The 13148-nt window shown below is 41.4% G+C and overlaps 1 protein-coding gene across 4 annotated transcripts; it reads left to right on the forward strand.

Annotated features, from left to right (window-relative positions):
• The first annotated feature begins 6 nt into the window (after positions 1-6).
• LOC119953118 (methyltransferase-like protein 23) lies at positions 7-12419 on the forward strand. 4 transcript variants are annotated; one of them, XR_005457959.1, is made up of 6 exons: positions 7-200; positions 7160-7264; positions 7683-7920; positions 10558-10642; positions 11263-11467; positions 11769-12419. XR_005457959.1 is itself a non-coding variant. In XM_038776986.1 (5 exons), exons 1-5 carry the CDS (start codon positions 102-104, stop codon positions 11947-11949), a joined length of 708 nt encoding a protein of 235 aa, XP_038632914.1. In that variant the 5' UTR covers positions 8-101; the 3' UTR covers positions 11950-12419. The 4 variants fall into 4 exon arrangements, 3 of the variants coding, with proteins under 3 accessions (XP_038632914.1, XP_038632917.1, XP_038632915.1); XM_038776986.1 differs by lacking the exon at positions 11263-11467 and having other exon boundaries at positions 8-200; XM_038776987.1 differs by lacking the exons at positions 7-200; positions 11263-11467 and adding an exon at positions 3977-4606.
• The last annotated feature ends 729 nt before the right edge of the window (positions 12420-13148 follow it).

Genomic DNA, 13148 nt, shown 5'->3' on the forward strand with positions numbered 1-13148 from the left:
GCCGGGAGGAAGTCCCACCCACCCGCATCCGATTGGTGAATTAGCCCGTCACTCTTGTGACGTCGAGAACACGCCCCCACCACCCAGGACACGCCGACGTCATGAGCGACCAGCCGACGGCGAAGCGCTTCGTGTTTGAGGAGAAGCCGGAGCCGCCGCCGGGAGGTGGTGCCCAGCGGCTGGAGGTCTTTGTATCCGAGGTGGCTGACTGACTGGCTTCTTGCAGGAGATTAAAGCGCCGTCGGTCGGGTTAGATAGGCCCCCGGGTTAATTCGAGCGCCTTTTCCCCTCACTGGAGATTTCGAGCCAGTGTCTGGGGGCAATAGACCAATGGAAGGCCGATCCTTGCTCTCAGCTCCTCTCAAATGTGGTGTACCCTCCCCATGTGTGTGTGTCCGTCTCCCGGGATCAGGTTATTGAGTTGGATGATCAGCCATGATCTTAATGAAGTGCGCAACAGGCTCGAAGGGCCGAATGGCCTGCTCCTGTTTCCAAGAGCTGGGTAATGTTGGAAGTGACTGAGCAGGGAGTGTGCTGAGAGCTGCAATGCATGTGAACATAGTCCAGGGAGGGAGAATTCATTCACCTTCTGTTTGAAGAAGCTGATATGAGGCCGACACCACATTGTTTTCCTGGACAAATTGCTGCACCCTTGAAACTCGTTCAGAGGTGTCCAGGTTAGGTGGATTGGCCATGCAAAATTGCCCTTGGTGTCCAAAGATGTGTGAGTTAGGTCATGGTGATAGGCCGCAGGAGCAGGCCTTGGTAAAGTGCTTTTTCAGAGGATAAGTGCAGACTGAATGGGCCAGATGGCCTCTTGCACTTTCGGGATTCTGTGGATAAAAGGCTGCTCCTTGCTTCTTTCGATCCTGCTTTGATGGATAGAAAACGATCCATTCTTGGAAGATAGGCTTAGTTTAAATTCTCCCAAAACTGATCAATTGGCCATTAATTTTGTGTCATTTGTGGAATGTCTACATTTGCCTACAGAAACAACTATCATTCATTTTTGTTAGAAAAATGACTTGGTTATAAAATGCTTTGTATGATGGCAGAGTGATTAGCACTGCTGCCTCACGGCGCCGAGGACCCGGGTCACAGTCCGTGAGGTTTTTGCACATGCCCCCCGGGTCTGCGGGTCTCGCGCCCACAACCCAGAGCGTTGCGCTGGTCGTTGAATTGGCTATGCTAAATTGCCCCTTAATTGGAAAAAATAATTTGATACTCTAAATTAAAAAATCTACTTCAACACCATTTTGTGGCACTCTTTCTACATCCCTTGATGTTTTTAATATGTAAAAAACTTATCAATCCCAGACTTGAACATACTGAACGACTGAGCCTCCACAGTCCTTTGAGGCAGAGATTCACCACGCTCTTGAGTGAAGACATTTCTCCTCCTCAGCCCTAAATGGCCTGCCCCTTATGAGATTGTGTCCCCTGGTTCTCGACTTTTTCCCACCCCCAAACCAGGGGAACATCCATCCTGCATCTACCCTGTTGAGCCCATAAGAATTTTGTATGTTTGAATGAGATCACCGTTCATTCTTCTAAACTCGAGAGTCTAAAGGCTCAGTGTGTTTAACTTTTCCTCATAGGGCAATTCTTCCATTCCAGGAAGTCTTGTGAATTCTCTTTGTACTCCTTCATTGTTGCATTCAGATTTAGCGCCATTATGGAAAAGGACAAAGAACAGGAGTAAAAGTTATAGATTGGAGGAAGACAAATTTTACAAAGCTGAGAAGTAATCTGGTGAAAGTTGACTGGATACAGCTACTTGAAGAAAAACTGCTGAAAATTCAGTGGGAGGCATTCAAAAGGACGATTCTACAGGCATAGTGTAGACATGGCCCCACCAAGAAAAAGGGTGATACTGCCAAATCTAGGGACACCTGGTTATCCAGAAACAAACAGGGTAACAGAGAGCAGAAAAAGAAAGCATATGACAGTCACAAAAATAATACTGTAGAAGGCCCAGAGGAGTATAAAAAGTATAGAGGTGAAGTACAGTATTAAAAAATATTGGCAGGTAAAATCAAGGCAAACCCAAAGATGTTTTATTCGTACATTAAGAGCAAGTGGATAACTAAGGAAAGGGGCTCATCAGGGATATACAAGGTAATTTCTGTGCTGATGCTTAATGACTACTTTGTCTCTGTCTTCACAAAGAAGAGGGATGATGCAGATATTACAGTTAAAGAGGAGGATTATGAAATACAGTAATAATGACAGAGGAAGTACTGGAGGGATTGGTGTACTTGAAAAGGTGGATAAATCACTAGAACGGATGGATTGTATCCAACACTGTTAAAAGAAGACAGGAAGGAAATAGTGGATATTCTCAGGATCATTTTGTTCTGTGATGCAGCGGGATATAGGAGTCGGGAGTGCATGGATTGCAAAAGCTTAGTATGCATTTGCAGTAAGTAATTAGCAAGGCTAATAAAATGTTATCATTTATTGCAAGGGGCATTCAAGAGTAGGGAGGTTATGCAGGGCATTGGTGAGACCACATCGGGAATACCATGCACAGTATATGTCTCCTTATTTAAGGAAAGATGTAAATAGGTTAGAAGCAGTTCAGAGAAGATTAACGTGATTAATATCTGGAATGAGCAGATTTCCTTATGAGGAAAGGTTTGAAAGGCTAGTCTTGTATCCACGAGTTTAGAAGAGTAAGAGGCGACTTGATTGAAACATATAAGATCCTGAGGGGACCTGATATCGTGGATGTGGAAAGGATGTTTTCCTCTTGTTGGAGAGTCTAGAACTAGGGTAACTGTTTCAAGTAAGCTGTCACCCATTTAAATCAGAGATGAGAAAAAAAGAACAGGCACTTCAAGTTGAGACACTTTGAATTCTCTACCTCAAAATGTGATTGAGGCAGAGTCTTTGAATATCTTTAAGCAGAGGTAGATAATTGATTAAGGGGTGAAAGATTATCTGCGGTAGACATGAACATGAAGTTGAAGTAAAAATCAGATCAGTAATAATCTCATTGAGTGGTGGAGCAGGCTCAATAGACCTGCTCCTAATTCATATGTAAGTACGTCTGTCTGTTCATTTTCCAATCCTCACAAGGTACAGGTGAGGTCCAAGAGGATTAGAGATCTATGAATGTTGTACCATTATTTAAAAGGAGTGCAAGGACTTCACCAAATAATTCCAGACCGGCCAAACTGACTTTAGTGGTGGGCAGTTATTAGAATCAACTCAGAGACAGGACAAACTATCACTTAGAAAGGAACCGATTAATCAGAAATAGCATGCTTTTGTTAGAAATTTTAACAATTTTAATCAAATTAATCACCAGATATGTGTGAGGTAATGCATCTGGGGAGGGTAAATAAAGCTAGAGAACAATAAATGGGAGAATATTGAGTGGGGTAGAGGATGTGAGAGACTTTGAGTTCATGTACACTGGTTCCTAAAGGTAGCAAGACAGGTTGATAAGGTGGCTGGACAAGTGGTTAAGGTAGTAAAGAAAACATGTGGAATGTTTTCCTTTATTGGATGAAATATTGAATGCAAAAGCAGGGATGTAGTGCTGGAACTGTATAAAACGTTGGTTAGGCCACAGATGTGTACAGTTCTGACTGCCACATTACAAGAAGGATATAATTGCTCTGGAGAGAGCACAGAGGAGATTCACAAGAATAATGCCTGCGCTTGAAACTTGCATCTATGAGGAAAGATTGGATAGACTAGTCTGTTTTCCTTAGAATAGAGAGGCAGAGGAGTGACTTAGTTGAGGTGTACAAGATTATGATAGGCCTGGATAGAGTATTCAGGAAAGACCAGTTTTCCCCTAGCCTGGGGGCACAGATTTAAGGTGATTGGTAGAAAGATTAGTGAGTGTTTGGAATTCGTTGCTTGGTTTGGTAGTGGAGGCAGAAACCCTCAATTCATTTAAAAGGTACTTTAATCTGCACCTGAAGTGTTGTAACCTGCAAGGCTGGTTCTGGAAGGTGGGATTAGAGTAGGAAGCTAGTTTTTTTCTTTCTTGGCGGGCACAGACATTATGAGCTGAATGGCCTCTTTTCGTGCCATAATGTTTTTGTGTTTCTATGGCAAGTATATATCTTGGGTAAGGACTACAAAACAGCATACAACACTCCAGGTGCAGTCTCGCCAAGTCTCTATTGCAGCAAGACATCTGTAGGAATTGGCTTGTGTTTTCAGACAGAAAAAAGACAAAAATATCCATTTTGTTCTGGACCATATGTGTCGGGGAGGAGAAAGGAAATTTCCTGAAGGAATGCTGACGTTTTGATTTGAGAACCATTTTTCAATTTTCTCCTCTCCATATTATTTTGCTGGTTTTGTAACAGAGGATGCATCTACCATTGATACCTAGCCTTCCTATTTTAGAATCATTGTACAAGTTCCTCTGAATACTGTTTTTGTTTATTGATCTGTGTGAGTTCAACATCGAAACTGGCAATTGAGAAATAACTTTGTAGTACGGATAACTAAAATAATTTTATTTTACCAAATCCCTGAAAGATGCTGGGTGCAGAGCTGATTCACCAGGATGTTGCCTGGGATGGAACATTTAAGTCACGAAGAGAGGGTGGATAGGCTTGTGTTGTTTTCGTTGGAGCAGGTAAGACTGAGGGACAACCTGATCGAGGTGTACAAGATTATGAGGAGAACGGTCAGGGTGGATAGGGAGTAGCTGTACCCCTTATTTGAAAGGTCAGTTATGAGGGGACACAAATTTAAGATGAGGGATAGGAGGTATAGGGGGGATTTGTGGAAAAGCTTTTTTACCCCGAGGATGGTGATGGTCTGGAATGCACTGCCTGGGAGGGTGGTAGAGGCTGGTTGCCTCACATCCTTTAAAAAGGATAAGCACAGAGGTATATGAACATCATATACCTAATTCCATTTGCCAAGTGCTGGCAAATGGGATTACGTAAGGAGGTCAGGTGTTTTTCGTGCATCGGTGCAAACTCGATGGGCCGAAGGATCTCTCCTGCACAATATTATGTGATTCAATACTGAATAACACATTTCTGCAACAGATCAATTCATAAGGCAATTCCGCAACATTTCATATCAGGAATACATACAAAAAAAATCACATGTCTGGCCGTGTAATCTGACTTTTATTTCCGTAACAAAATTCCAGCCAGTTTTACAAATGAAAATAAAATTGTATTGAATTACATTGTGAATCATTCAGGATTCCTTTACTATTATTTAAAATGTGTTTAGATACAAAGAGATAATACAATCCCAACTGGACATCATCTACATTTTGTTTATTTGTGATTTTAAAACTTTGCATAATTAATTCCATGAATATTTTTAAAAGGTTAAACAATCTACAAGAAACCAGAATTGGGGAATGAATCATTGAATACTACCCCACAGAAGGGGGTCATTCAACCCATCGAATCTGCACCAACTCTTTCGAAGAGCATTTCAGTTAGTCCCACTCCCCAGTTCTTTCCCCATGTCCCTGCTATTTTTCTTTCTATTTATTGGATTGAAATCTCTGCTTATGTTTCTGGTAGGTTTCCGAATGCCATGTCTGAACCTCTCCAATCTGGTTTCTGACATTGCCCCAGCACATAAATAAATGGCTCTAATCAAAGCCAGAAATTACGTCCTCAATGACTGCACAATTCCTCTTGACCTACCTGCAGTCTTTCACAATGTTGACCATACTGTTTCTCCTTCAATATCTCTCCTCCATTTCTCAGTGGTGGGACTTCTCTCACCTGATTCCTAGCTTAACTTTCCAGCTGGAGCCAGTTAATCACCTGCTTTATTTTCTGTTTTTGCAGTTATTTATGGAGACCACTGACTCTGTTGCCTAGCCACTGATTCCATCTGTATTTCTGTAACTTACCCCAGCTCCACAATTCTCTGGAAATTCTATTTCACCAAATTTGGCTTCTTGTGCATTCCCACTTCTCTGGCCCTCATTGGCAGCTGTTCCTTCAACTGTCTCGGCCATAAGCTCTGGGACTTCTATCACAAACATCTCTGCTCTCGAAAACGCTGCTTAAAACTCAGTTCTTCGACCAAATGTTTGATCACCAGGTCTAAGCGCGAATCTTCCATTCAGAGTCTGAACCACTATACCTGACCCTGATCAGACAAAAAAAAAATCCAGTTATCGTCCTTTGATATTTCAGGGCAATCTTCCGATGGAGGATCTTGCAGAACTCATATTCACTGCAGGAATCCTCCGAGGGAGCAGTGGAGAGAATTTGCAAAAACCAGAATTTTTTACAGCACTAGAGATCCTGTATTCTGCAAGTAAATTATTTAAATGGGCCAAAGTTTATTTGAAAAGCTACAGAGGGGGTAAATGTGGCAGATGGGTAGGGTGGAGGTTAGGGTGAGTGAGGCGTTGGAACAGGTGGAGTAGGGCGGGCCAGTCAGGTCGGGACGAGTGGTCTTGAGTGTCAGGTGATGGGGTCTGGTTAGGTCTGGTCGAGGGGTCACTTAGTGATTGGGAGTGGGTCCAACTGTATAGTTATCCAGGTGATATAGACTAGGATTTCTATCTAATGTTTCTTGGGCAATTGCCCAGGTAAGTAAGTTGGAACTGTCTGAAGTCTCCCACTAACACGGAGTTGGAGACTTTTGGTGGGTCCCAGCGAAGTTCAAACCTACTGGGCGATCCCACGGTGGCACATCTTCCAAGGTACATTTGGTTTCCAACCATCAGATGATTGGAAGATCTGGATCCTAATGCTTTCCTAAATGAAAACAAAATGTTGCAAATACTCAACTTGTCAGGGAGTACCTGTGGAGAGAGAAAACGTTTTTTTAAATTGAAAAAAAAGAAATTTGAGTACCCAGTTCTTTTATTTCCAATTAAGGGACATTTATCGTGGCCAATCCACTACTGTGCCCATCTTTGGGTTGTGGGGGTGAGGTTCATTCAGACTGCACACGGACAGTGACCGTGACATGGACAGTGACTGGGATTGAACCCGGGTCCTCGGCGCCATGAGGCAGCAGTGCTAACGCCACCCCTGAGAGAAAAAGTTAACATTATAAGTTGATGATCTTCAATCAAAATGTTTTTTTTCTTTGGGCTGTCCATTTTTGCCTTGTAATGTTCCTGTGAAATGTGTTGGTATGTTGTACCATGTTAAGGACACTGTATAAATGCAAGTTATTGTTGCTTCTTCAGGTATTGGATCCTCAATATGGTATGTACATATGGCCATGTGCTGTGGTTTTGGCACAATACGTGTGGTTTTATAGAAACACCATAAGAGGAAAGACCATTTTAGAGGTAAAATAAATTAACTTGATTCTGAATTGCATACACAGGCAGAAATAATTAGAAACATTTGGAATAAATTAGGGTATATTTGTTAGACAATCCAAGATGTGTTTTGCTCTGTAAAAGGATAAGTGTGCCCTCTGCTGATCAAGACTGAAAGTCCTTTTAATAAAAATTAGGTTTCACATTTCTAAAAAGTTACCAGTTTCCCAAAAAGAGTAACATCAAGTATTACCCGTTGGTATTTTTTAGAAGTATGCCAGCTGAATTTTTGAAACATCTTTATATTACACTCAAGCAAGGTTGCATCAGAATAAAAAGATATAATACGTTTAAATCCTAGAAAATGTAATATCTTATTGTTTTCAAATTGTTGCACACTATATGTCAATAGGGAATGGTGCAGGAATTAATTTTATATTTTCAGATTGGAGCTGGTGCCAGCCTACCTGGTATAGTGGCAGCAAAATGTGCCGCGAGAGTGATTTTATCGGATGGCGCAGAGACTCAGAATTGCTTGGATAATTGCCGCTTAAATTGCCAGATTAATAACCTTGAGGATGTGCCTGTCGTCGGTTTAACCTGGGGACAAATATCTCCTGATCTAGTGCTGTTACCACAGATAGACATCGTTTTGGGGTCTGATGTCTTTTATGAGCCGAAAGGTAAAGATTTGAATTTTGCAAAACTAATTCTGTGTTTCTGCTTGTTTTTATATTTTTTTACTGAATCATTTTCACTGCTTGAAACCTAGGTGTTCAGTAGCATGATGGAGCATTGTTAATTTCAATAGGAAGTATTCAATAGGAATAGTTAATTTCAATGAAGTTTCTACTTCATGGTTAACTGGTACTAATGACTGCTGGACTGATCACCGCTTTATCCAATCTACCATCTCCACCAGCCTGGCAACAGCAGAGGCAACAGAAGCAATGCAGGAAGATTACCTTGAATGGTCTCAAAGATCCAACCAAGGTGGCTCTTCTAAGGAAGCACCTCATTGTCAACCTCCAGTGACCAGGAACCACAATATGTCCATATTGCCTGGTTGATCTTAATGTCTATAACAAGCACCTGTGATTGTGACTTTATTCAAGATCGGATCAGTTTGATGGCAGAACACAAACAACCGAGCTATTCAAGTATCACTTGCTCAACGTATGGTAGAGTCCGCAGGTCACACACTAGTCAGCCATGATTGAATGGTGGAGCAGACCTGATGGGCCAAGTGGCCTAATTCTGCTCCTGTCTTATCATCTTATAAGCCATTTCAGGACCTATCGATCTGCAGTGGAAGCAACTCATCCTTGATCTCGAGGGACTGCTCGGATTTAACCTGGGTGGAAGATGCCCCTGCTACATGTGCTGCCTGGCAACTTTCGAGACCGTGACAGGACTGTGGGGTTCTTTTGTTGAGCCCCCTGTGCCCGACAGAGGCTCTCCACTTCTCTCCCATCTGCCCTGTATTCCCCAGCCCCTTGCTCCCATGTTTGATTCCCCCCTACCCCGATCTCGCACCGATTCGATTGATGATTGCTGCTTCGGATTGGGTTGTCCCAGTAGTGGCTGCTGCTCATGGTGGCTGTGCTGGGAACTAAGAGCTGCCGGCCTTTTGATTGGTCTCCAGCTCTCTTGAGGTTCCTCCTCAGATTGGGGTAAAAGTTTCACCGAGCCAATTAACTGTTAAATGGCTACAGGGTGAGCCAGTAGAGCAGAGTGGTCTCACAATTGACCTGTACATCATACGGTCCAGCCCATGGGGCTGAGAACAGAAAAAAAAAGTATAATGGACAGCATTGGAAATCATCATGCTAGACAGCAATAGGAAACATTTCAAATATTCCAGAGTCCAGGAAAATTATTTCCTGTATTTTGCAGAACATAACACTAATGCGTCATCGTGACCGAATAAAGCCATAAGGGGAAATTTGATGATAAGGAAAGGGAGAAAGCAGGGAGAATATAAGGAAACCAGTAAAGTTTTTTAAAATTCTAGAAAGGCACGTGGTTTGCACTGCTGCTCCTGGTGTCGAGGACCCGGGTTTGATCCTGGCCCCGGGTCACTGTCCATGTGGAATTTGCACTCTCCCCGTGTCTGCGTGGGTCTCACCCCCACAACCTAAAGATGTGCAGGGTAGGTGGATTGGCCATACCCTTTTATTAAAAAACATATACATGGCCAAACGGTACAAACACTAATTTTGTGTTGGAGAAACAGGCTACTCTCCCTCAGTACCAATGTACGGGGGGGGGGGGGGGGGGGGGAGGATACTCTCTGATTATTAAAGTTCACAACACATATGTACTAAAAAAACAAACAGTACACTCACTAAACATTGCGCTGGAGAGACCAGGTCCCCGTGCCTCTGTACCAACAGAAGGGAAAGGAAGGTGGGTGGTGGGAAGAAAGGCAACACTAAATTGCCCCTTAATTGGAAAAAAAATAATTGGCGCTCAATTTTTTAAAAAAGTAATGCGAAGGGGACCAATAAAATTTAATTCTCAAGAATTACAAAACAAAATAGTAAATATTCTACAGGTACACAAAAAGAAAGTTGGGATGAGAGTTGGCCACTAATGGATGATCTCGGAAACTCAGACAGCAATAGTAAAATGGCAGAAAGTTAGTTTGCTTCAATACTTACTAGGAAGATTGATCCGGTTTACATCACACAGAAGGCGAGATTAGAAATGATATAAATGCATTCAAATTGAGAAATATTGAATAAACCAATGAAATTCAAAGAGGACCAAACTCCTGCTGTAATTATATAGTGTTTAATTGGATGCAGGTCATGGGAATTAGGTGAGTATTTGAGTCCCCTATAAATAGACGAGTAAAACTCTCAGGATTTTTCTGTTGTCCTAAAGATATGAAAATTGGAATAAATTCATTCAACATAAACTGGTGGTTGAACAAGTGATATTCTTGGTCTCCATGGCACAACAACTCATGCCAACAAGCTGAGGAACTGCGAGTACAAAAGTAAAATACCGTGAATGCTTCAAATCTGATATAGAAACAGAAAATACTCATCAGGTTTGGCAGCATATGACAGATGAAAGGCTATTGACCTGAAACTTTCCATTGATGCTGCCAAATCTGCTGAATAATAATTGGAATAGATTGGAGTGGTGAGCATTATCACCTTTAGTATTTTTGCTTTTACATCTTTTCCCCCATGAAATATAATTAAATTTGCCATCAAATCCAATGTGAGACTGCACCTTATTCTTGTATGTATTCAGCATCCCTGAATGGGAAATAGATGTTTTAAGTGTCCTCTTTAATTTTATTTCAGACTTCGAGGATATATTAATAACCATTTTTTACCTCATGCAAAAAAATCCACATGTGCTTTTCTGGACCACATATCAGGAGCGGAGGTGAGATATTGATTAGTGTAAGCACTTGAACAATATTTTTAATGCTTGTATGTATGAGTGCAGCTAAGCTTGACACCACCCAGGACAAAGTAGTCCTTAGAATGACACCCCATCTGCCACCTTAAACATATCCCTCCACTGCCAATGCACAGAAGCAAAAAGCACTGCAGCAACTCACCAAAGCTCCTCAACAGCATCTTCCAAACCCATGACCTTTACCACCAAGAAGTAAAAGGGCAGCAGATGCATGTTACACCTGCAAGTTCCCCTCCAAGCCACACATCATCCTGATTTGGAACTATAACTGTTCCTTCAATGTTCCTTGGTCGAAATTATGCAACTGCCTAATACCACATGGACTGCAGTGGTTCAATAATGCAGCTTCCTACTACTTTATGGGCAATTAGGAATGGGCAATGAATTCTGGCCTTACCCATGATACCCACGAATGAATAAAACCAAAACAACTTGGTATGTTTGACTGAAAACATTATTCCCAAGTATATGTTTATTCCAACGTAATTAAATAGCTTCATGATTCATGCAGTTGATACTTGCCAGTCTTGCCTGGCATTAATTCATTCTTCCCTTTGTGTGCTAATTCCATTGTTCATTTTCAGCTCATCTGTCAGAGGGAAATGTTGGCTTTCTGTCTGGCTGTGGCTTAAACGTAACCAGCTTCATAACATATCATTTATCAACTCTATGTTGGAGATCTAACCCCCAAGAACTTATTTTTACACATTTCTTTATCCTTGGGCCATATCAAAATATTTAACAAAAATCAAGTACTTTTGAAGTGCAGTACTTGCTCACTGTTGTAAGGTAAGCAACAATGATAGCCAATTTTCTCAAATAAGTTTAAAACCAAAATATTGTTATGTGATATCTCCCCCCACCCCGTAGATCTATTTCTTTGAAATTCACAATTTTACCATGCACGATAAGTAAATATTAAAGATTCAGTAATATAAAGATCTGTGTGAAATTAAAATATGGTAAATGTAAGAGAACATATGATTTGTTCCAACAAGCTGAAATGTTCCGTAGGTCGACTGCATTTATAGTTTAACAGAACTCGTTGGATTGTTGTAATTTTATTGTAATTTCTAAATTTCTCTTCCAGTGCTGACTGGTCAATTGAAGCATTGCTCCACAAGTGGAATTTAAAGTGTGTTCACATTCCACTCAAAACGTTTAATGCTAACGAACAACATCTTGCTGGATCCAGCCTACCTGGACGTCACACTGTTCACATGATGGTTATCACCTTAAGGACTAGTATTCCTTCAGCAACAAACAGCTAATTCAGTAGCAAGGGCAACTGTTTTCATTGCAGTTTTAAAAAAAACATGTTTATAATCTCCACTGCTATCATCTTTCCATTCAGAACCAATGATACATGCACGGAATATTTCTGAAGGAAACTGTCTAAATATCCCAGTTAGACACCATAAGTGGAATATCTGTTGTAGAAACATTTCGTTGAAGTATAGTTCTGCTGAAAGGATGCATCTGGCATGGAAGATACAGGAATATAAATGTGAGATGCAAGATACTTTATAAACTACATTAATTGGCTTTACAACCAATATTTCCTTAGAAATAGTATCCCTATTCATGTTAAATCACGAGTATATGATTCAAAATCATTGCTCCATATTTATGTATTTCTTTATGCCCAGTGTTGTGCATTTTATATTACAGCCTAATCTTAATTCAGTTTAAGAATCATAAATAATAAAAAGAAACCCTTTGGGATACAAGTGGCTTCCAATTCCTGCACCTACTTCACCTCTGAATTCAAGCGTAAAGTTTTTTCCCCCGATGCAAGACAGTAATTTCTCTGTCCAGCTACAAGAAACGATCTTATTGAAAGAGTTACCTTTGAATGGTTTAAAAGTCCACCCACTCCTTGTGCTGAGTACTTTATTTCACTCAAGTGGAGTATTTCTGAACCTATTCCTATTCTGTGAGTACTCGTTATATAATTACAGGATTTCATTGGGCAGGTTCAATGTGCTACTCGATATTTAACAAAACTGGCCAGCAGAAGCTCATTTTGACTTGGTTGTGGTTTGTCATCAGTCTTGGCACTTGCTCCATTCCACAGAGTAACTTCTGTTACTTGCGAGTTCCGAGGTTAGTGTGGAATCCAGTTTGTTCTAAGCACATTCATTCCCAGGGTAAATGCGCAGAGACTTCCAGTGGTGGCCATGATGTGAGTGGTTGTCCTGCTTGCAGGCAAAAGAAAAAGAGCTCTTTTTACCAGATATTGGGTGTAATTTTGATGAAAAGGTGCAGTTGAAGGTTGGAGTAGTAGTTTCACTGGCTGTCAAACCCGGCAGAAGATGATGAGAAATCTGGCCAAAGAGTTGGAGGAAATCTGCGGTGCAGCAGCCGGTGTAAGGATTGCATGGGGAAGGGCTCGGTGCGAGGTGGAAAGCCCCTGATGAAGCAGTTGATGGCTTTTATTAAGGAGGAATTCTACCAGCAGAGAAAGGAA

This window comes from Scyliorhinus canicula, chromosome 18 (assembly GCF_902713615.1).
Source record: "Scyliorhinus canicula chromosome 18, sScyCan1.1, whole genome shotgun sequence".
In the NCBI taxonomy this organism is placed as follows: domain Eukaryota; kingdom Metazoa; phylum Chordata; class Chondrichthyes; order Carcharhiniformes; family Scyliorhinidae; genus Scyliorhinus; species Scyliorhinus canicula.